The following is a 25,195-nucleotide window of genomic DNA, read 5'->3' as shown; positions in this document are numbered from 1 at the left end:
GTGCTTAGAAATGCATTCCTTGAGGATCTACTCTGTGACTTTTTTTTCCCCTCACTGAGGTGAGGCTGATTGGTCTTTAGTTCCCTGGATCCTCCTTTTTTCTTGTCTTAAAGATGGGCACTATATTAGCCCTTTTCCAGTCATCTGGGACCTCTCCTGTTTGCCATGAGTTTTCAAACATGATGACTAGTGGCTCTGCCAACTCCCTCAGCATGCTTGGGTACGTCCCATCTAGCCCCATGAACTTGTAGATGTCCAGCTTTTCTAAATAGTCCCTGACCTGCTCTTTTGTCACCATTGGCTGCTCACCTTCTCCCCAGACTGTGCTGCCAGGTGCAGTACTCTGGGAGCTGACCTTGCCTATGAAGACCAAGGTGAAAAAGGCATTGAGGACTTCAGCCTTTTTTCCATCCTCTGTCAGTAGGTTGCCTCCCCCATTCAGTAAGAGACCTGCATTTTCCCTGATCTTCCTCTTGTTACTGATATGCTTGAAGAAACCCTTCTTGTTACTCTTCACATCCCTTGCTAGCTGCAACTCCCATTTTGCTTTGGCTTTCCTGACTTCACCCCTGCAGGCCTAAGCAATACTCTTATACTCCTCCCTAGTTGTCTGTTTCATTTTCCACTTCTAAAGGCCAAGCTGGTCTTCTGCTATACTTGCTAGTCTTCCTGCACACTGGGATGGCTTGTTCCTGCACTCTTAGTAAAGGCTTTAAACTACAGCCAGCTCTCCTGGACTCCTCTCCCCCTCAGTCCGGCTTCCCAGTGGATCCTGCCGCTGAGTTCCCTGAGTGAGTTGAAGTCTGCTTTCCTGAAGTCCAGGGTCCTTACTCTGCTACTCTCCTTCTTTCCTTTTCTCAGGATCCTGAACTCAACCATCTTGTAGTCGCTGCTGCCCAAGTTGAAAAAACCCATACAGTGTGCTAATTTGTTTTAAACAAAACATGCATCTAAGCTCCGAACCATTCATTCAGGTAATAAATTTGCACACAAGGAGACTGATATTCCAAAGGTAAAAGTACATACGTGTTTATTACAGTTTAGCACAGTGAAGATTTTTAAATCTGTTGTTTCACTGAAAAGCACTCGGCTGTAACAAATATATGTATATTTTGCCTATATATTAAAAACAAATAAATAAAGTGGTGGGGGTATGAGCCTGAATCTGTGGTGCTGTTTACTCTGTGGACAATTACTAGTGTGGAAAACAAGGTTCAAGTCACTATAACTAGTCAGATTTTCTGATTTAAATTTTCCTACAAAAAATGTTATTTTTTGGTTTGAGCAACCAGGACTCATGGTAGAGGTGATAAATTTTTGCAAAAACATTTCTTTAATTGCAGGCTTCTGGGCACAAACACCCTTCATCAGTCACTGGAGAAAAGAATGTTAAAGTTCTCCTGGGTAGAAATGAAATTTCATATTACCCAGGAGTTCATGGTGTCCAGGTTCATGTACCCAGGAGAACTTTTACAATCTTTTCTCTGATGCCTGATGAAGGGTTTTTGTGCCCAAAAGCTTGCAATTTAAAGCATTTTTTGCAAAAAAAAAAAAAAATCTAGTTGGTCTAATAAAAGAGATCACCTTTATCACAAATCCTGATTTTACTTTTTCTTCTAGACCAATATGGCTACAACCTAGATTTTTTTTTGGTTTGGAAATAAATTAGAGCAGTTTGGTTTGTTTGCTTTGAAATGTTTATAACCTAATACAAAAAGGCTTACATCAGTATAAAATATCTATGTTTTAATGAAATACCATTTTTACTCAAATATAAGATGACCCCCAATAATTGTATTCTATATATGAAAAATGTATAAACTTGTTGTTTTTTCCAGGTATAGAATCTAATTATTATAGGTTTGCCTTGAATTTATTCCCCTCCCACTGCTATAGCAGGAAAAATAAGTCTGGGGGAGTCAGGTGACCCCTTTCTACCTCTGCCCCCTCTTACTGTCAGATCCCACTGTCCCTCAGCATGTGGAAGTGAGGGGCAAATTGGAAAACAATTACTTTGAAATAAATATGCTTGTGCTAATTCAGTTCATCCTGAATTGATGCATGTTACCTTTTTTAAAATTTAGCAAGTTTTAACCCCGGTATTCCATAAACACACATTTTAAGCAACACTTTTGTATGTACTTATAAACTATGCACAATATTAGTCCAAAGCCAAAAAGCTCATGATTTACCATGTAGCTCACTGGGCTGGGCCCCAGAAGAGTCAACAGTGTTTCAAGCCATGGCAACCCCGCAGCTCAGCACTGCTCAGTATGTGCACACTCATTTTCTTCTAATCAGCATGGTGGAAAAAAAAGATCTCGTCTTATGTTTGAGTAAGGATGGTAGAATGTTTTGACTGGAATGAAACAAAGCAAAATCATGCATTTAATTTTGTGAAACCATCTTTCTGTTGTGGTTTTGTTTGGAGTAAGAATGAAAATGTCCTGTGGAAGAGAAATTTGAGTTTCGACTAGCTCTGGTCATCAGCAGGCTGATTTGGCAGCGTTTATGTCGTCTTGTACTGACACTAGACAAAAATAAAAAGGCAGGGGAGGACCAGGCTAAGAATGCTAAGAAATATAGCTGCTTGTACAGGGCTAATTTTTCTAGCATGTTGCTGTTGATTATAATGAACTGAAATTACAGGCATATTTTTATACACCTAAGATAATCCAAGAATGGGAAGTGTAGCGATCCTGTTATACATCATTAATCAGCATGTAACTATTTTCTGCTGCATTTCACTTAGCCTGCAACAAAAGGAAATACACCAAGTTTATCACAGACTGGCAAATGACATATTAGACAGCCTTCCAGGAATATTGTGATAAATAGAATTTCCTTACTTACCACCTCAGACCTTCCTCACATTAATTCATAATTACCTCTGGAGTCTTGATCTCATCTTACCCACAAGGGTTTCATTTATTTTATTTAAAACTTTTTTTAAAGAGAGAAAAAACCCCAAAACGTTACTAACTGCTCACTCTTTATTTCCTGCTTCTGTTTTTTTTTTTTTTTCTGACTTGTAACTTGCTAATCATAGACATTCTTAATTCACTTCACTGGCATCTCCCCAAGGCAGCTAGGATAAGTTGTATTCACATGAAGTCAAGCACAGTATGAGCTTTATAAATGGAAATGTGCAACTTTACCCGCAGCCATTTGAGTGCCTTATACCCATTAAAAGTGATCCTCTTACCTAGAAAAATATTGTTGCCACCTGACAATGCAAAGAGTTACCTATAAGTCCTACAACCTCATAATGATAATATATCCTGCAGAACAAGTAGAGCTTGGTTCTTGCCTGTCATAGCGTAATTCTTAACAGATTGTGCACTACTATCTTTTAGTTGAATTGTAATAATTATTGAAAAACAATAGATCCTATTACTATGACCTAAAGCAAGCTGAACTCTGGAGAAGCAACAGCCCTCATCCAAATCTCTTGGAAATGTCAAGCCAGGACAGTGGTTGTGTTTCTGTTTAGAGCTGTGCATATAAGATCGGGATCAGGCCCAAATACTTTCTACAGTAACTTTAAGCAGCAGTTTTATGAGTGGGGTGAAAAGTTTCAAATGATAGCAGGCCCATCCCTTCTTTCTGCTCTCCTCCAGTGTTCTGTAGCATTTTTATTCGTCCTTCCAGCCTCTGGGCCCATTCGTGTCGAAGTCTGGAAATAGAGAACACACATTCTCTTCAGTGAGCACAGAGCCAAATTTTTCAAATGTTTCTGGGGCTTCTCAGTGGTATCAAAGTTTTCTTCTCTTTCATCACCACAACATTTGCCCTGTATTTATTTACCATCCAGGCATCTCTTTAGCTTACTAGATTGGGAACACAGGGTATGGTGATGGCACTGATGGTATCACTCAACAGTAGGCAATGTTGTTGGATTCCTAATAAGTGAAACACCTGCTGAAATGCTGTCATAAGTGTTAAGTGCCCTGTCTTTTCCTCTGGGGTATTCTCAAAGCCACATATGAGGGTTCTGGCAAGGTCATACAAGATGCAAATTTAAAGTTACAGTGACTAATACTTTATCACAATGCTCAAGATTAAATATGATCTTTCTCTAATAATCATTTTACTTTAAAGTAAAGAAGGTTTGATTAAGTTTAGATGTTTGGGACAATTCTTACATAATGAAGGGAACTGATGATGTAATGAATGAGAGAGAGCACATTGGTTGACGATATAAGTATGATATGGAGAGAAGAGAATGTCACCGGGGACCACTACAGTTATCTCTTGCCTGGGTAATTTTCCAGTGAAGTTTTGGTATAAAGCACAACACAGCAATGCTATCAGATCACATATCATGTGATAATGCCAAAGAGATCACTGGCTATTTTTTGTATATTACATTTGCTGAATCGATAAGAACAACAGCTGGGAACTTCGCTTCAAAACTACAGGTATCAACAGCAAAAATTGGGGATATTTTATACAGTTACTTATATTCATTTGCTTTCCAGTTTTCATTGGAAATTATGATTTAACCTTTCCATTTTGATCTGTCCCATGCGGACTCTGGTGTTCTCAGCTGAGCATCTCAGGGTCTCAGATCAGTGTAATTAGTTGAGAACATTTGTCATTCAAAGCAGTCTTTTTCCTGCTGTACCTTGTTAACCAGCATACTAGGCCACTTATGAACATTATGTTTTTCTAAGTTTCATCCAGACTACAGCCATCACTAGATACACAGATATCTGTAGTCTAAAGTAAAATTGGCTCCAGTCCAAATCAACTAGTCGTCATTGAATGAGGATTAAAATTAATGCAGACTAGGGCAGCCTTAACCAAGCAATTTAAAATGTATTAATTCACATGTGTATATACAGCAGGTATGTAGTAGGACTTACAGTTGCTCATACCCACAAACAGGTATAGCAAGGGAGCACGGTTTTGTGGCCCTGACAGAGTGGTGGGCAGTGCCTGGTGCTCCCTGCTGTCTCTATTGCAGAAGTGCAGAAATGCATGAAAACCTCCCTGATGGTCAATGACTGTCTATTAACCCTTAATCCAAATTGAAATTTGCTTCCAACTGTGTGATGCGAATCAGCTAACTTGGTTTAGAAAATGGTGAGCTCATCTGCAAATGGCCTTAGGGATCACAGAGAGAACACTCATCTCCAGTTAAAGCTGCCTGATGCTTCCAGTTGTTAGGTAAGTGAGGTAGTAACCCTGTAGATTTTTATAATGACAATATACCTAACTTCCTGAAGGCACCTCTGAATTATAGAGTACTTCATTAACAACTCACTGAGTGGCCAAAGTGTAATAGTGTGTGAAGCGGACCCTATTCTATTTGGATTCAGATTCAGCCCAAATAAGGGACAGTGATTCGGTTCGCTGTCCCTGATTCCATTTGGCCAAATATGAATCTGAAGATTCAAGACCGATTTGGAGAATCGGTGATTCAGACAGACCAGTTTTTTCTACATGCCTTGAGTTAGCAAGCATGGCTTGTGATTGCTGCGGTGCTGGGGCACATGGAGCATCCCACAGGAGTGTGTGTGTGTGTGTGTGTGTGTGTGTGTGTGTGTGTGGGGGGGGCCTCCATGCTCAGCGGCAAACCCAGAATTGGATTGGAAGTACTTCCGGCCCACTTCTAGGTCTGCTGGGGAGTGCACTGCCCTCCCCCCCCGGGCCTCCCCAGCTCAGTGATTCATTGCAGGGGGACCTTGGGTGCTCCCCCAAACCAAGGAAACACCAGTCACTGACCCGGGGGAGTGTGGGTGGACCCCCCAGCATGCTCCCCAGTGGACCTGAAAGTGGACCAGAAGTGCTTCTGGTCCACTCCTGGGTTTGTTGCTGAGTGCACAGGGGATCCCCCTGTGCTCCTATGGGATACTCCATGCACCCCACTGTTGCAGCATTCACAAGCCCCTGCTATCTAGAGGTATGTAGAAAAAACATTTAAAGCTGTCTCTGAATTTCCGAATCTCTCCAGATCTATTTGGAGGGTTCTGATTTGATTCGGAGAGATTAAAGGGTCCTCTGATTCGATTTGGATTTGGGGATTTGGCCACCGAATCAGGGTGAATCTCTGTCTAACTGAATCGGGGACCAAAGCTTGGCACAGCCCTACCAAGGGGTGCATTTACACATGCAATTAATGTGAAGGAACAAACTCTGGAGCTTATTGCGCCAGAGTTTATTGCTCTCGGGTGCGCTGTTTGAACATGCACCCAGGACCGCAGCATGTTGAACTGGGTCAGAGCAGCCCTGGCTGGCAGGAGATCCTGGCGGTCAAGCTGCCAGCCTGGGGCTGCTTCTCCCCCAGCTTAACAACCTGTGGAGGGGGTAGCTAGAGTATGAGGGTGCTCCAGTGCAGGGTTAGCTGGCAGGCAATCCCCATGCTGAAGCACCCCCATTCCCCAGCCAGCTGGGAAAGCATCTACATGTGTGGTGTGGGGGTGTAAAAAAAACTCCATGGCAGGACAGTAGTTGAATTTACATTTTACATCCTGCTGCAGAGTTAATTGGTTTACTCCAGCCTAATAGGAGCTCACATGTGGATGCACGGTGCTTAATGCAGAGCTAATTTGTCAACTTCACAGTACACGTCTCATGTAAATGCATCCACTGTGAACCTGAATAAACCTGCTTGGTTGTATTCTTACATAGCCAGAATTGCTCAAGACAGTCACCTAATAAAACATCCTTTGGTACACTTTTAAAAGTTTATATTTTTGGAAGCAAATAATTTGTAGCTAAAGCAAAATCAAAATAAGTTACTGAAGACAGGAGATCTACAGTGTTATAGCTCTACCAAAAGGGCACCAAGAACAGTGAACTTGCTCCCATACCATGATTTATGAATGCTATGGGAACAATTTCCTTGGGCTGGGAAATTTTATTTATTTATTTGAAACTATATCACTATCAATCTTCAGTCATTTGAAGGATACTGCACATCTAGCTGTTCTTAATGGGTGTGTCCCTTCACCATTAATTCAATTATGTGAAACAGAATGGCTTCTAGTAATTGATAGTTCTTTGAGACAGAGCCTTGAATAAATTATCACCTCCTTCCGCCTTGATCTCCACATTTAACATGGGAATAGTGCCTGCCCACTGATGCATTGTGGGCAGAGCTGGCTGGGAACATTTTGAAAAAGGAGTCTTTGTCAAAACTGAAAGTTTTTATGGGATCATTCAAGTTTTGATTAAAAATTTGTTGGAAAAGGTCTCTGTTTCAGGGTGGAATTTCTAGTCACTGCAGAATAGTCAGCAGCGTGGTAGATGGGGAACTCTTTTTCCATACAGGAAACAGTGTGAAGAAGATAAAGCAAGAGCTTAAAGTTAGATCTCCTGTCAGCACACTGTTCAGGGACAAGACATTATCTCTTCCCCCCCCCCCCCCCCCCCCCCCGACAAGACTCTGACAAAGCAGGGGTGAGTAACAAGGACAACAGAGAAGAGGAAGATGATGAAGACAATGTAGATTAAGGACTGGGGAAAGAAAATGGAGGGGTGGAGGGTGTTTTATTTTTCCATATAGGACAGCCATGGAAATATGAGACAAACAGCTGCGAGAGGAGAATTGCCAAAGATCCAGAAGGAAACTTGTATGCTATGAATAAAGCAGCTACCTTAGTATTAAGTACATGGTAACATGACTGCACTGCTGTAGAGAACAAACAGTACAACTCACTTGTTTAAGGCACTCCTGTTTAATCTTGTCTCTTCACCTTCTTGTTGCTTTGCATGCTTTTCAATGATGTTTTCCCAAAAGTTCTTTAGACCTGCTGCATCATGGACAATGATCTTATGGTGTTTAAAGCTGATATTCTTATTCATATTCTGAAAAATGTCAGCAGACAGGAGCCTTTCATTGTTAACATTTCTAAACTGATTAATATCTTTGTAAAATCTTTCAAAACTTTAAAATAAAGTTGCAATTAAAAAGTCGTATCTGAGAAGAATTTGTCTGATGCTTACTCTGGCTGGAAGCAAGACATCAGACACTGAAATATGACTATAAATAGTTGTTAATTACATGAGACACTTGCATTTTTGTACCATATAGTAAGCATGCTTTATGAGGCACTGTAGAGGATTCAGTGTGTAAGGCTTAAAATAGTATTGAGAATCTACCAGAAATACTAAAAAGTATATATTAGAAAACAATTTTGTCCTGACTCAAGCTTATATTAGATGCCCTTAATGGTCTTTTCTGTCTTAGTGTTCCCTAGTTTACAAGACGACATAGGGGGTTGTTTTCAATAAGAAATGCATTACTTTTAAATATAAAGCACAACATACATGGAGGAATTGTACATATAAAATTGAACCACATAGTATGTAAAGCCATAATGTGTTAATGTCCTCATTCTCTCCTTTATAAAAAAAAGTTGGGTTAAATACTGTTAAAAAGAGCTTATTTGAAATATAGAAGTGAGTTTAATAAATTCAGGAGACAGGAGGGAGATTTCTTTGTCACTGATTCTCAACCAGGGTATCACAAAATCCTTGTAAAGGTGCCATATGGTGCTATGCACTATTATACTTGGGTGTGTAAACATCTAAACATGATTCACAAGATATACCCACAGATTTAAAGTAAGAGTCCATAGTGCCAAAACCATGCTGACCTGTTGTGGTCTAAGCTCCTTGCTACGGAAAAATTGCTCTATTTTTTTCCATGGTCAAAAAGCAAGTGAAAATAGTTTTTGAAATGGGGTGCCACTAAATATAGGAAAGTTATGTAGGTGTGCCTTGATTCCAAAAAGGCTGAGAACAACTGCTCTACACTAAATGTTTAATATTTAAACATGGTAGGCATTGAAATCTTCATGTGGCTAATCTTCAGTACTCACTGGTTATCAGACCTTAATGATGCCTTCAAATTTTAAGAGAAGTGTATTATTCCTAGAAGGAATTAACAGAAACAAGTAAAATGCACTGTGTGTGTTGCCCAATGATTTTGTCTCAAGCATGAAGTGGAATCCCTCATATTACCTCCCAGACAATAACTTCCAGCTTCCACACTGATGCAAGGACAGAAGACTTGGGCAGAAAGAAGGGAGGAAAACATATTCCTGAGCTGGCAATAGCCTCTCTTATTTATATCTGTGCACACCTGGGATGTCTTCCCCCACTGAAGTCCCCTGGCTTGCATTGACCATTTGTCCTATATTTTGCTGATTGTAGAGTTTGTTGTCCATGTTTTATCAATGGACAGTGGTACTTGTATGCAGTTGTGTATCTGCCCTACAAGAAGCACGTAATAAAGATATACTAGAGAAAGCCAGTCTGAATTATACTAGTAGACCTTTTAAAAAAGTTCCGTGGTGCCATGTTGTCACCAACAAGCTAGGAAGGAACAATATCAGATATGACTGACGTAAAGGAAGGAAAGATTCTGAAAAGCTAAAACAACCAAAAGCCACTTTCCAGGTGCATTCCCTTTTCAGTGTTAAAAAATGAGTACCGTTCAACTAGAGGAAGTGAGGCAATGAGCATACGCTGGCTAGCGAATAGATGGAATATCAGACATGCGTCAGTGGCTGGGTTTGTGTCTCTCTACTGCCTAGCCCCATACCAAGTTCTGATCCTACTGGAATCAGATGCTACAGTAGTCAGATCTTTTTCTTTGGGTTAAATGGTAACTGTTTAATTTTTGCACATAAAAACTTACCATCTGTCCCTCCTGTGAAACCCTGGATAGGCGCTGGTTTAGCACAGCAGAATGCTTAGGAAGTTGTCTAATTGCCAGTTCTTTGGGGAAGATCAGCTCTTCCTAATTAGCACCTTCTGCCTACTTTCAAATGTGTTGCACATTGATAATGCAGGTTTAAATATGATAGAAAAACAGAAGAATAAAGGAATAATTTATTTAATTGGAGGTCAGTATTTTATAATAGTAAAATAGCTCTTAAACTTGGGTCTCACCCTACAAAACCACAGCTATGCTTGTCATTGATGTGCTGAAACATGCTGTTTCCATGTCTTAATGCAGCTTCATGCAAACTTCAACTACCTTGTCCACTAATTTCGTACAATGAGTGATGGAGTTTGATTCTTTTAGTTATCTTCGTTCCTTGGTATGGTGGGTCATTTGGTCATTGCAACATTTAAAGAATCTTTCATCAGTGACAGTTTCCTATGTGACACTCTTCAGAAAATTATGCTATTGCCTTAGAAGTCAAGTACAAGTTGCTGACAAGCCATCTGAACTGCTCTGCCCTCCAAATGCTATTATTTTTTACTCAGATTTGATTCTGCCATAATGTGCTTGACTTTTCTTTGATATTAAGCCCCTTAGATTTTTAAAAAGCTATTAGAAATTTTCAGGTGATATGAGTGAAGGATTTCTGTGCTGTACGCTACAGCAGTGGTTTTCAACTTTTTTCATCTGTGGACCTCTAAAAAAAAAATTCAAATGGAGGTGCAGACCCCTTTGAATTTTGAGTGTGAGTATCCGTATACTTTTGATTGATCATTGTCATCTTTTGCAGATCTCTTAGACATAGTCTGTGAACTCCTAGGAGACGGTGGAGCACAGGTTGAAAATCCTTGCACTACATCTTTCATTGTCACAAAAGCCTGCCTGCCAGTTTTGGGTGCCCCATTTGGAGGTATTCTCTTTTGTCACCATTGGTACTCAGAAACAATAGGGTCCTTCTAAAAAGTTTAGTCCAAGTTCTGAGACTGGCCAGTGGCATTTGACCAGGTAAAGTTACAACACTAATATATTTCCTCTTGTTGCCGTGTGGGGTCAGGCCAACTCTCAGGATCTCAACATTGCGCTGTTGGACAGGAAGGTGTGACACAATTGCGCACATGCACCCCGCCCCCGGCACATGCATACCTATCACCAATTCAGGCACATACACTATACACCCCAAAATTTAGACACAGATCACTAATTCATATATCATGCACACAAAGACATACACACATATGTGTGTCATATATATACTCACACCGGTTCCCACAGACAATCCACCTACACATACACACAAGTAAGTTCCTAACTTGGATGGTACAGTGTGTATGTGTGTGTTTGGGGTACCTGGGATATTTGGGGGAAGGTTTGTTCAGGTGAGAGAGAGTTAAAGTGTAGGGAGTGAAAGTTGCCAGAACTGGTGGACTACAGAGAAGCTGGCTGAGGAACTGAGGCTTGGGTTTACTTAAGGTAGACTGAGGCAGACAGCTGAGATATTGGGGGGGGGGCGGGAAGATAAGTGGTGGCAAGGAGAAGACAGCCAGGAAAGAAACTGAGGCAGAAACCTGGTTGCTTAGGGGAAAAGGAAAAGGCAGTGGGGATAAGACAGTGGCAAAGAAACAGGGGGTTTGGAGGCAGAGAGGAGCTTAGGACAGGTGTTGGAGGTGGCAGTGAGCCAGAAGCAGGATAGGAAGAAATGAGACAGAAGTTAGAGGGGCGAGGAGCAGAGATTGGAGCAGGGCCAAACCATAGTAAAGTAAAACCCAACTTAGGGGTACAAATAACAGTTTTATTACACAGACAATACACTACACAGCTGCATGAAGTTATTGGTACACTCATACACTCGCATGCAATGGCAGCAGGAGAAAGAGACTCAGTGGAAGGGTTGGAATCCAGGTAGGGAAGAGAAGCACAGTCCAAGTCCTTGGTTGAAGAGCGTGTGGGGGGTGATAGCTGCCTATCCAGGCTGGAAAGGGGTCCTTGTCCAGTTGGTGTTGTCCAAAAGGGGGTCGCTGGCAAGGTCTCTGGGTGGATAGGTGGTGTGGTATGGTGCTGGTCCAGAGGGAGAGGGCATCCCAATGGATCTGTCTTCACTGCCCCTTTTTATAGGGGCAGACCTTGTGTGACCCTAATGACAGGAGGCATGCCCAGGCAAGCGTTAGCCCCTGGTGTACTGAGCATGTATGCTCCATGCAGGGAGGTGTAGTTTCGGGTGTCTGTAATGATGGGGTGCAATGGTGAGAGTTGCTGGTTCTGCGGTGTCTTTTGCTTTTCAAATGCTGGTCTTGTCTCTGTTCCTGGGTGAGGTCCATGGTTCGGTTGTTACAGGCCATTCAGTAGAGGCCTGCTACCGTTGTATATCAATCATTCCCAATCACTCTCATTCATCCAGGAACCAGCTTACATGGGAAGGGTACATGAATCACACAGTTGCAACACAGGGGATGCCCGGGCAGAGGACACAAGATGGAGGCTTGACATACAAAATGGAAACTTGACATGACTTACACTAACTTACATATATAGGCCTAAAACAGTAATCACACAATATAAAAGCAGTACAAACATAATAATTATCACTTATAAAACAGTGGGTATCAATATCAAAATAGCAGGGAACTTATTTGCAAAGAGGGGAGAGAAAAATAAAACTTACTACCTAAAATAAAATGTTAAAGCTTATTCTACATCTTAGCTTACTTATACTTATTTATAGGGAATAGGGAGAGAAAAAGTCAGAAATTTTTGGGGAAGGGGAGGGAATGCATTTTAAAATAAATAAAAAAGAAAGTATAGCAAAACCCCCAGTTCCTCTGAAAGAAGTGGATACTGAGTAGAATAAGATCTCTCAGAAATGAAATGACTACTTCTGTAATATTTGTAATGGGGAGCCAATCCCAGCACTGGTGGTTAGCCTAGGCAGAATTTCTGTGGTGACATGGCTGCATAGACTCTGGGTGGTAAGACTTTTGAAGAAGACCTCATTCATCAGCCAGCATTCCTAGTACTTCATCTAAAAACATCCTAAGAGCATCAGAGTACCAGATGAATTCACGTTCATATATATATATATACACACACATAGTGATGCCCTCCTTTCTTCTAGGGCATAAGTCTGTTTTAAAGTTCAGCTTGAATTTCTCGGTAGCTGTTTTGCGGACATGACTTTCTTGAACAACCAGATTATTGAGTATGTCTTCGGTAAGCTCTTAGCATTCATTTCCCACTTGCTGAATACATATCCCAGTCAGAGGATCCTAGAAAAGTATGGTTGGAAGAAACCATCTGGTCTCTGAAATCATCTAGTACAGCCCCCTGCTCAAGGCAGGATAATTCCTGACTAAACCAAGCATCTGTTTAACTTGTTTTTGAAAGTTACCTATGATGGAGATTCCATAACTTCTCTTGGTAGCCTGTTCTCATGCTTGACTACTTTCCCTGAGACACATTTGAATTTTCACAGACCTGCATTTTGTAGATTGGCTTACACTTCTGTTCTTCCCAGGAGAGCACACAAGCACCAGCAGACTCTTTCTATGCCTGAAGAAGGGTGTTTGTGCCTAAAAGCTTGCAAAGAACAATTTTCCCAACTATTTAGTTGGTCTAACAAAAGTTATCACCTCTACCCAAAGAACCTTGTTTTACTAAAGTCAAAATATACCATGTCCACTTCTTTCCCCTCATCCATAGAGCCTGTCACTTTGTCATAGAAGGAAATCAGATTGGTCAGGCATGACCTGCTGTGGGTGAATACATGTTGACTATTCCTGATCACCTAGTTCTCCTCTAGATGCTTCACAGTGGTTTCTCTGAGGACGTGCTCCATGATCTTTCCAGGAATAGAGGTCAGGCTGGCTTGTCTGTAGTTCCCTGGATCCTCCTTCTTCCCCTTCTTAAAGATGGGCACTATACTAGCCCTTTCCCAATCATCTGGGACCTCAACCAACCTCCATGAGTCCTCAAGAGGATAGCCAATGGCTTCAAAATTCCCTTAGCCAATTTTCAGGACTCTTGGGTGCATCCTGTTTGGCCCTGCCAACTTGAAAGCATCTAGTTTGTCTGCTATTACTGTAGGCTGTTTGTCTCCTTCTCTATCTCTGCTGCCAGCAACACTCATCAGCTGGTATCTGCCCCTATTTGTGAAAACGGATGTAAAAAAGGCATTACATATTTCAGCTTGTTCCATGTTGTCTGTGATTAGATTGCCCTCCACATTCTGTAAGGGATGGATGGAATCTTTGGTCTTCCTCTTACTTTTGACATACCTCTAGAATTCCTTTTTATTGTCTTTCATGTCCCTTGCCAGCTGCGTCTTAAATTATGCCTTGGTCTTCCTAATGCTCTCCCTTCATGCCCATGCAGTACTCTTATACTCTTCCCTAGTATTATGACCAATTTTACACTTTTTTATAGGATTTCTTTTTGAGTTTTGGCTCCTTGAAGAGATTGCTGTCTAGCTAAGCAGGTCTTTTATTGTGCTCCCCATTTTTCCGGCTCTTTGGTATAGCTTGCTCCTGTGCCCTTAAAAGGGCCTCTTTAAAGTGCAGCCAGCTTGCCTCCTTTTCCCCCTCAGACTTACCTTCCAAGGGATCCTACCCACTAGATCCCTGAGGTTTTTTTTTTTTTAAGTTTTCTTTTTTTGAAGTCCTGTGTCCTTATTCTGGTACTCTCCTTCCTTCTTCCCCTTAGGATCTTGAATGCTATCATTTCATGATCAGTGTCATCCAAGTTACCTTCCACCTTCATATTTTCAACCATTTCTCCCTGTTTGTGAGCAGTTAGTTAAGAAGAGCTTCCCCCCTTGTTGGCCTCTACCATGTGAATCATGAAATTATTCCCAACACACTCCAGGAACTTGCTGGACTGTTTGTGCACTGCTGTGCTTCCATCCCAGCAGATGTCCCAATTAAAGATCCCCATGAGAACCAAGTCCCGCAATTTGGAATCTTTTATCACTTGTTTAAAAAAAGTCTCATACACCTCCTCCTCTTGGTTTGGAGACCAGCAGCAGATACCCACCATAACAATTCCCCTGCTGCTTTCCCTTCTGACCTTTACCCAAAGGCTTTCAAAAAGGCTACCTTCCACTTTGTACTGCACCTCTGAACATGTGCATATTGCCTTTATACATAGGAAAACATCTCCTACTTTTTTCCCTGTCTGCCTTTCCTGAACAAGCTATACCCATCTATAACCATATTCCAGTCATGTGAACTATCCCACCGTGCCTCTGTAATCCCAATTGCATCATAATTCTGTGATTGTATTAGGACGGGGCAGGCAATTATGTTGGGCAGAGGGCCACTTACTGAGTTTCGGCAAGCCACTGAGGGCTGCATGATAGGCAGCTCAGGGCAGATTAATATTAATTTTCTAAATTTTTTTTAGGGGCCCTGCAGGCTGGATAGAATAGCCTGGTGGGCTGCATCTGGTCCCCAGGCTGCATTTTTCCCACCCCTATAGTAGGACCTCCAATCCTTCCTGTTTATTCCCCATACCTCTCTCATTAGTATATAAACATTCAAGTATCTAACTGACTGTCTTGTCCTCTCTCTGAGAACATTGTTAAGATCTCTATAATGACTTTCTCTTGCTAAACTTTATATTCAGGTCTCCAGGCTCCTTACCTCTGGACTTTTGCTTCTATCCCCTGTTGAACCTAATTTAAAGCCCTCCTCACTAGGTCTTCCCTCTCTTCAAGTGGACCCCATTCCTTCTCAGCAGTCCATCTTTCTGGAACACTGTGGCAGGGTACCAGTGGTGCCTGCCACTTTAAGGGCTAGATTAAGCAATCAACAGATGTTTGATTATGGTGGCCATTTTAAAACTCTGGCTGCCTATATAAACAAGAGCAGTTTGCTGCTGGGAGGCAGGCAAGAAACATTATCTGACTGAGCTGCTGCATGGGAACATCTTGCAGGTAGAAGCAGGAGTCTCTGGTCCTGGGCATGACCTAAACCTGCACCCTGTTGGGAGTGGGTGGTCTGGTGGGACTCCCAGTGGTGTAGGAGCCCCCAGGAAGTACCAGACCAGTTACCACCCAGGTGAAAGGTGGGTAGGGATGCCTTAACCCTAGCCCTCACCTTTGGGTGGGTTATATGATCCATCTAATCCAGGGATAGCCAGGTAAGCTTCTTGAAGTGCCTGAGCCTGCTCGGGGGAGTGACCACATGGTGCCAGGCATGCTTTCTGAAGCACCTGAGCTGGGAATGGGGGACCCCAGTCTCTGAGTGCAGGCAGGAGGCTTAGACCTAAACTGAGGAACCTGACTGCTCAATGCTGGGGCCAGGACCCAGATAGAGGTCAAAAGAGCCAGGGGCCCACTGTGAGCAATGCCCAAATAGAGCAGAGAAGCTTGGGGTCCTGACTGGCCTGAGACAGGGCCAGGGCTTAAAGGGAAGCTGAAGTCCCAGGGAAGGGGCCACAGCTAGTGGGCAAAGGGGACGATTGAGTTGGCTGCCTGAGATGTCATCTGTGGGGCTTGGGCTGTGGTGTAGGGGTGAAACGGAGCTGTGGATAGCCCCCCCCAATATTGGGGTGTATAATGGGCAGCCTCCTACCTAATTATCACATCAGTATTATTTCATTAAGGAATGGCAGGAGAGTGAGGCGGATAGACAGGGGACAGGCTGGTGTTTTCACCGGGCATGAAAGATTGCCTGTCACAAACACCACCCCATGCTTGAAGCCAAAGCCCCACTGATAACATCATCTATGCAGCCATGTGTTGATTTGCAGGATGTCCCTGCCTCTAGGTCTTTACCTTTGACTGGAAGGATCAATGAAAATCCTTTGTCCCCTTTTATCCTTACACCTCAGAGCCATGTAGTCAGAGCTCAGAGCCTTTTGATCAGTTCAAGGTTGCCCCTGACAGTATCATTAATGTCCCCAGGCATGAGCAGTATGGAAGAGTAGTCAGAGGGCCAGATGAGTCTGAGCAACTTTGCCATGACGTCTTGGATGTGGATTCCTGTCAGACAACAGACCTCCTGAGCCAACGGATCAGGCCAACAAGTGGATGCCTTTGTGCCCCACAGGAAGGAGTCACCAACCACTACCACACATTGATTCTTCTTGGTATAACTTGAAATTTTATTGTTGATTATCTCTCATTCTGGCAAATTTTCTCTTTGTAACACAAAATATCAGTGCACATATTCTACATAAGGGCTTTCAGAAATCCCAGGATTCAAATAGCACTGAAGTAGTTAAGTCTCCTCTAAGTCCTCTTCTCTTTATACGGTAGCATATGATGGATTGAGCTGACATCATGATGAATCTACACTTAATGTGACTAAATCCCAATCAAGCACTTAAGGTATTAGAAATTTTACCTCAGTAAGAAGTGAACGAAGAATGGAGGACACAGTTTAATATGTTTGTTTCTACATTCATTTTGAGTGATGAGGGACCTCCTATGCACATTTTGATATATAAAATTGAACAGAGCTGTAAGAAAGTAAATGCCTGGAAATTTTGACTTATGTTCTACTATATAGCCATAACTGTAGAATGACTTGCTATGATGCTGTGCCAGCTTTGCACTATGGGCTCATAATGCTTTAGTCAAGAGTGCTTAATTGAAATATATTTCCATGATGTAAGTGGCTGAGGCTACTAATCTGTGTGACAGTTGTAGTAAGGAGAGTCTATTATTTATATCTCCTAGTAAACATGGGGTATGTTCCCTTTATATTATTAATCATGTTAAAAATAAAGGATAAGAATAGATGGATATTTTTGTATGATACATGTGGTTGTAAATATTTAACTGAGGTTTAATAACAGGTAATTTTTCATATGAGTTAAGTTGCTAAAATGCCATCTAAGAATTACAAGGAAGGACAAACTAGATTTTTGTCAAAACAGGTCATTTTCTGTTTTTGACTAAGTTAGAAGCCAGAAATATGGTATTAAATGTTTTCTTTACCATATCAGGATTTACAGAGACTAATCTGTTTATTTATTAAATTCTTTTTTCTGTTTCTTTCCATAGGAAACATTCATGCAGAATAAAATGTAAATATAATGGTAAGAATAATTTTAGTCACTGTCAAAGAAAAATCTCAAATGTACAGACAAGTTGAATCATGAGTTCAAGCACTGTAGTGAAATGTTTTCCTATTATGTCAGACACAGAAATTGCACTTCAAAAAAATCTATGTTTTACATTATTTGGGGAGAGTCTGAGACTATGCATCAATCTCATTTCTTGAGGTTCAAAGGAAATTCCCCCAGTGGGAGAGATTGGCTTGTGTTTCATTGCAACTCTTTCTCATGGTTTCTGCCAAGGAGGAGTTGTTTTGATTTCTGTTGAAAGCTGGTCTGTGCCCAATACCTGTGCAGTTGTCGCTCAATAGGTTTAGTGACAATTACATGTAATTACAGTATAGGCAGTATTAAAGGTACTTATGCCAGGATAACTTGGTTCTGTAACTTTGGTATGAAGGTAGACATTCTTAAGGAAGGTATTAAATCAGCACAGTCCCAAATCTCCTGTTCATGCCCCTTTACTACGCAGTCCCAAACATAATTGGAGCACTGTTGTTTCATAATGCTGCCTTAAAGTTCCTTTAAGTTTAAAGGGATAGTGCAACCAATTTCTACTGCTACATTTTCCCTACTCTGTCCTCTATGGGTAACTATTTCCTGTTGGGGTCTGCACCAGCAGAAGTGGTAAAATTAGGAATGGATTTTGTTTGTTAGTATTAGGTAAAAATAATATCTTCTTGTTGCTTTACATGAAAAATAGGGAAAAAATGTTAATGCTATCAATTTCCAACACCCCCTAAAAAACCCAGAATTTTTTGACCAAACCCAACACTTCCACATAAAGACAATTGAAAATTTTTCATCAGTCTTCACATCCAAACAATTTCATTTTGCATTGAATACAGGTACCTGGGTTCTCTTATTTTGATATAAATACATTCTGGGCTTGATTCAAAACCAATTGTGAGCAATGGAAAGGCTTGTATTGACTTTAACTGGCATTAGAGCCTGCCCTAAGGCTGTATCTTAGCCTTGAGTTACCTTATTTTTATCAGGTACTAATTAGTTATCTATTCCTGTTTCGTCACATGGAATTTGTCTTCCTAAGTCTGGAGCATTATGCAGGTTTTTACATCTGTTAAAGTATATTTGTTCAAAATATACTTTAAAAAAGTTTTACTTTCAAAATTTCATTAAAAAATTTATATACGAGTATATAATTTATACACAATTTATTTATATACAATTTATATACAGAATGTATATACAAAGTTCTTTGGGTAGATCCAATATATTTTATTAGACTAACTAAAGTGGTTGGAAAAATTCTTCTTTGCAAGCTTTTGGTGCAAACACCCTTCTTCAGACTGAGGGAGTGTCTGTAGTTGTTTTGTGTTCTTCCTGGATAGAATAGAATAGAACCACCTGGATACCACAAGAAGATTTGCTGTGGGGGTACATTTCCCACAAGACAACCACTGTCTCTCCAATCTCCCAGTTCCAATCCCCAAAGGGAACCCACAAAACACCCCTTGCAGAAGAGCTCACAAACCCCACCTCATCCACTTACTGGATACAAAAAAATCATGTACTAAACACAGGCATTTGATCCATGGCACACCACAACCCCTCCCCCCCCCCCCCGCAACATCTTGTCAACAAAGCTATCTGGGTGGTTCTATTTTATCCTATCCAGGAAGAGCACAAAACAACTTCAGACACTTCCTCAGCCTGAAGAAGGGTGTTTGTATCTGAAGGCTTGCAAAGAAGAATTTTCCCAACTATTTTAGTCGGTCTAATAAAACATATTGAATTTACCCAAAAAACTGTGTCTGCCTATGTCCTTAGACCAACACGGCGACAACCAATACCCCTGAAATATAGGATGCATTTAAGCTTAAGTATTTCCTTAGCCATATATTAGGTGAAGAAAATCCATAACTTGAGAATGTAAGTAACCACAAATTGTAATATAAATATATTGAAATAGATATACAATAAAGTAAAATGTACAAAATTGGTGTTAATATAAGCATAAAATAAATTAGAATGAGTTTACATTGGAGAACTTGTCAGTTGCCATACAATATACAGTGATATAAAAATAAAAATCATGGAGAGAAAAGAAAATGGTATTACACTTCACAGAATTAACAGGAAAAGATGTAAAAAGTACTTGCACATATATTTAACTGTTTAAAAAAACACGATAAGAGAAAATTGTATTTAATCTAAATATAAGATAGCATAATCTATCAAATCAATAAGAGCTTACTTTTGTAATATAGTAGCTTCCTCTTCTGCTAAAATATGGATTCTCTTGTGTGATTGCAGTGTCACTTTTACCCCTGGGTTCCTCTTTTTCAATAAGACTCACTGTGGGCTGTGGGAGTAACTGATGAGATCTTTTCATCAGTCACTCATTTTTATTTGGATGTGCTGACATGAGCTATTTTGAATCAGTTCAGCAACAGGAAGAAAAATAAATGAACCCATACAGTTTCATTTTATGAAGTCTGTAAAACACCAAGTGGCATGTCCAGACAGCTACAGAGCACCAACTCTGAATGCCATATTTGATCTTTGCTATAATTTTTGGCAGGTGCTACCCATGTCATAATTTGGCTCTGAGGAAGCAGTTATTCTTTGACAAGTGAAAATCACTGGAACATGACTTCCATGTGACTTGTAAGAATTCAGTTCTGTCGTCTCCAAAAACAAATGGGGAGATCTGAGCCACTCACATTGAATAACATGGCTTGTCTCGGGATTGTGTTACTGAGTGACTGACAGAATTATTTTTTCTTTTGAAGTACTGCTCTGTAGCAACACCTGGTAGGTTACATGACAGGGCTCCAGCTAAGCAGTTAATGCTGTGAGTAGCACAAGAATCTGAGATCAACTTGTTGGCAGCTGGATTCATAGCTTATGTAATTTGTGACAGAACTTAGCACTTCCAAGTTCTTGGCCAGATATTTTCACCCTTGGTCATGTTGAGTAGTACACCACTCTAATAATGCCCTTGAAATGAATGGAATTACCTGTGGAATAAGTTACTGTTCAACAGAGTCATGAGAACATAGGGCAGCAAAGGACTTGCTGGAGTCTCACCCCTGCTGTTAGAGGTAACCACATCAGATACTCCCTAAATAATAAATGCATTGAGTTTTATCTCAAGCCAGTTAGATTTTTTTTGTCTGGTTTGCTTCCATTGGAAAACTGTTCTGGAAGCTCCCTCCTATCTCTGGCTGGAAACTTTCTAATTTCTAACCTAAACTTGTTCATGGCAACCACTTGTTTTTGTGATATGATTGTCCTTCATAGTTTAAATGGGTCGTCTTCCTCTCTTGTGCTCATACCTGATGTATTAAGTGTGAAGATGCATGTAATATCTGGAAGGCTTCACGCCATTTGGAGTGCTGCAAGAATGATACCAGGGGAAACCAGGTCTACTTAGACATGCTTCAAAATTAGCAGCTTCAGGTTACATCTACATGCTCTATAGGGTGTGAGAGGGAACCCCTGGGTTGTCCAGCCTCCCCCAGTGCTTTCCTCTCCTACCCGCACCCCTGGGGAGAGGTGGGTCAGCCAGGCACTGGGTCAGTGATCACTCTATTGTTATTGCATAATGGTGACTAGAATTGTACATAGCATTGCAGAAGAGGTATTATTACTGCCCTGTGTCTACTGCAAATAACTCAACTGATACATTTTAGTATTACATTTATCCTTTTCACAGCTTCAAAATTGGTGGCTGGTAGTTGTCCTGACTAATACACCAGGTATTTTTCCACATCTATTTTTTCACAAGTGATGAGCTGCCAGCTTATAGAATAGATTTTTATTAGACCCTAACTACATGACCTTGCCCTTTATATTATTAAATTTAATCTCATTTCTATTACTTTACTTCTTGGGGTCATCAAATTCTTCCTATATGATAGTTCACTCATCTTCTGTGTTAATAATGCTTCTCAACCAACCATCAGCCAATTTCATTTGTACACTCCTACTTCTTTGTGCCAAGATTGTTAATGACAATATCAAACTAGGTTTCATTCAAAGACTAACTCCATAAGTAACTCCCCTCACCTTGAACCTGCTCTTAGCCACCTTACCATTCTTGTACCAATCTAAAATTTTTCCATTTTAGCATATTTCCCGTGTGACAGTGTACCAAATGTTTTAGTAAAGTCCAGATAAATAAAATCTTCTTTATTTCACTTGCCCAGGAAATCAGTTATTGTCAAAGAAGGTTATCTTTCTTTAATATCTACTTTTGGTAAGCACAATCTATTATTTGGTAGCAAGTTGTATTTTATTCCATTTCCCAGTTATCACCAGGTTTTTAACTAGTAATTTCTTCAGATTCTTTTTTTTAGAACCTTGCATGCTATTGAGGTCAAACTGACAGGCCTGTAGGGTAACACCCTATATGATACATTCAGGATCTAATTTTCTTTCAATACCCAAAGCATAACTGAATTACAAAGCTACTTGCCCCACTATCTAGGCTGGGTAATGAAGGCAGTTCAGCACAGTTGCCTTTTAATAGCAGTTACTCATGTAAATACTAGGGCTGTGTGAAGCTTCAGGTGCTGATTCAATACAGAGGAGATTGAGCCCAATTTGGTGGCTGAATTTCTGAATCTGAATGAAATCAGAGGACCAATTAAAAGGTCCAAATTGATTCAAAGCTCTCTGAATCAGTGATTTTCAGGGAGCTGGACCCAGACTCCATGCTGGTGAGTAGGGGGCGGACGAAGGGGGACTGGAGGAAGGGACAGGGGACCATGGGAGGGATCCCTGCCAGGCCCCATCCCCTTTCCTGCGCCCCCTGACCCCTGCCCGCTCTCCCAGTTCCCCCATGGCTGCCGAGCCTGGCCCAGCTCCCAGCCCTTTAAAAAAAACAAAACACCAAAAACCTGAACTCACCAGCTGCTGCAGCAGCCTTAGGGCTTCTGGGGGCTTGTGGAAGAGCCCTCTATGCAGCGCAGGGAAGTGGGGGGCAGCAGGGATCACCCCCTGCCTGCCTGGCAGGAGCTGGTGAGTGCTGGGTTTTGGTTTTTTTAAAGGCTGGAGCTGGAGCAGGTGGGGTAGCCATGCGGTGGCTGGGACAGTGGTTAGGGATCAGGGGGCTCATGGCAGAGCCCCCCACATGGCGTGGGGTAGTGGGGGGCAGCAGGGATTGCCCTCCTACTTGGCAGCACCTGGTGAGTTGGGGCTTTTTTTAAACAACTGGGAGTTGGGCCAGGCAGGGCAGCCATGGAGGGGCCTGGAGAGTGTGTGGGTATTGGGGGGCTCATGGCAGAGACCCCCCCACATGGTGTGGTGCAGTGGAGGGCAGTGGGGATTGCCCCCTGCCTGGCAGCAGCTGGTGAGTGGGGGGCTTTTTTTTCTTCAAAGAGCCGGGAGCTGGGGCCAAGCAGGCAGCTATTGAGAGCATGTGGGGGATGGGTACCAAGTGATTTGGACATTCAGCTGATTCAGCAGCAGCCAAATCTCTGAATTGGATTCGGCTAAATTGATTTGGGACTGAGTCGAATCGCCAGATCTAATCACTGTCCCCTGAATTGGCTGAATCTGAAGCAAATACTAGCCACTTCACACAGGCCTGGTAAATACCTGGTTAACCTATGTATCATGACATTTGCAAGTCACTCTGGGTATGCTAGTCCTTTTCTTCCATGCTTTGTCTATTATTCTGTTTTGTACAGTGCTGAACAGAATGGGGCTCCTTTAGTGATGGGCCTCTTAAGTATTATCATAATACAAGAAGATAATGATAATGATGAAAGGTAGAATCTTGGTAGATTTTTCATGCAGGTGAAGAACATAGGGTAAGTAGGAGGGGACTTCTTTTAATTTAAAAAAGCCTCTTTAGTTGAGGTGTCTGAAAAGTTTTAAACATTTTCAGTTTGTCAGGTCCAGTGTGGAATTGGAAGGGAGGAAGACCCAGCTGTCCCAGAATAACCCAGTGGTTAGGACCCATGTTTGGGATTCTGTGTTAGGCAGAACAGAGAATTAAATCTGGATCTTCTACATTTTCAGGCAAGTTTCTGAACCAGCGGACTATAGAACTGGGATTTCACTTTGCCTAAGTAATTAAACTATTCACTGGGCCAGAGAAAGAGAGAGGAGAGAGAGAGCTGACTTGACAGCTAACTTGTTTTGGCAGACTGCCTGATGCAGAGCAGGGACATGGACCTTTGTTTTCCATAACTGGACCGAGTGCACTGGGCTATTTTCACTTCAAGTGTGGGTGTCACCTATCAGATGACAGCATCATGAAGTGAGCTCAGGCTCACAAGATCTTATGCATCTCTGATTTTAGTAATTCTATATGGTGCATGTACCTCTACTTCTTGTGTCACCCATCCCCACCTTCCCCGCTCCCCCATGAAACATTTTTTAAAGTCTTTGCTTCATTGTGCACTGAAGCAAAAACAAATGTTGAAACCTCAACTTGTGTACAATGGAAATGTTATTTCTTGACACTCTCTACTTGTTAACTTACCAGAACCCACTGCATGTTAGAGCTCACCACTACCAAGGCAATTATGTTTTTGACAGTTGCCATACACTTGCAGAAGTTAAATAGGCATGTATAAAGACAAAACTATAAGAACAGACTAGATTGGTGCATGAGAAAAAGCAAAACATGCACAATATCTTTTTTGTTTTGTTTTGGTTAATTAAAATGTGTTGCAAGCTGAGACTTGGCATAAAAGTATCAATTTTAAACTAAATACAGACTGACACAATAGACCATAATAGCCCTGCAGCAGCTGAGAGAGTCAGTTGTATAAATACCATTTGATTTAAAAAAATCATTTACATATGGATCTACGTTAGTCGTAACAAAAGAGCCATTGTTTTGAGTAAATAATTTCTACTTCGAAAAGCAAGTCAATGCCTCTCTGGAGATATTATAGCCTATTTTGTAAGTAAATGGTTTGCAAAGTGCATTGTGTTTGTCATCAATTCAAATGTAAGTCTGAAAGACTTTGCTGTTTGCTGGCTGTGTGGTTCTAAGACCAGATTATAGTGGACAAATGTCCTGATCATAAAAATTACCCACCTCATTGGTACCCTCAGCAAGGAAAAGTTAGACTGAATATTTCTGAAAAATGAGATAAATTCTTATGCATAAAAAATATTACCCTAAGTCAGAAATGTGGAAACACAGCAGTACAACTCCTGTCCAATACTACCACAGTACCAAATGGATGATGTTAATAAAGAAATGCATTTTATTTCCAGGTGTGTCAGTCATACACCTCTCACAAGCATGAGATTCATGTAAGTATAAAATAAAATTGTCTGTAGTTGCTATGTGATGGGCTGCAACTGAGAAAATGTTAACCAAAATTGATCAATCACCATCACCCTCTCTCCACTCCCACATTGCACCTGCTGTGCCGCTGTTCATAACCTAGAATTCAAGTTAACAGAATGCATTGCATCATGAAAATGGCACAAGTAGGGCAAGAATGAGAATTTCCTGCAAGAGGGAAA

At 41.3% G+C, this 25,195-nt stretch overlaps 1 protein-coding gene and 1 long non-coding RNA gene across 2 annotated transcripts in view; one reads left to right on the top strand and one right to left on the bottom strand.

Moving 5' to 3' along the window:
* The window catches only part of LOC149868443 (uncharacterized), a 124,648-nt gene that overhangs the window by 83,775 nt on the left and 15,678 nt on the right, over window positions 1-25,195 (top strand). Inside the window, exons 3-5 of the long non-coding RNA XR_016441247.1 lie at window positions 16,578-16,762; window positions 17,682-17,716; window positions 24,941-24,979. This is a non-coding gene — a long non-coding RNA (uncharacterized LOC149868443). The remainder of the gene's footprint in view (window positions 1-16,577; window positions 16,763-17,681; window positions 17,717-24,940; window positions 24,980-25,195) is intronic.
* Window positions 1,084-20,793, bottom strand: LOC149868444 (protein FAM240C-like). Its single transcript, XM_090038577.1, has 3 exons — window positions 19,953-20,793; window positions 7,667-7,815; window positions 1,084-3,676 (listed from the first exon to the last, which is right to left on the bottom strand). The coding sequence occupies exons 1-3, from the start codon at window positions 20,088-20,090 to the stop codon at window positions 3,544-3,546; spliced, it is 420 nt and encodes a 139-aa protein (XP_089894703.1). The 5' UTR covers window positions 20,091-20,793; the 3' UTR covers window positions 1,084-3,543.

Source organism: Crocodylus siamensis, chromosome 3, assembly GCF_052110815.1.
Source record: "Crocodylus siamensis isolate JL-2025a chromosome 3, ASM5211081v1, whole genome shotgun sequence".
Taxonomy (NCBI): Eukaryota; Metazoa; Chordata; order Crocodylia; family Crocodylidae; genus Crocodylus; species Crocodylus siamensis.
This window is presented reverse-complemented; position numbering and strand designations above follow the sequence as displayed.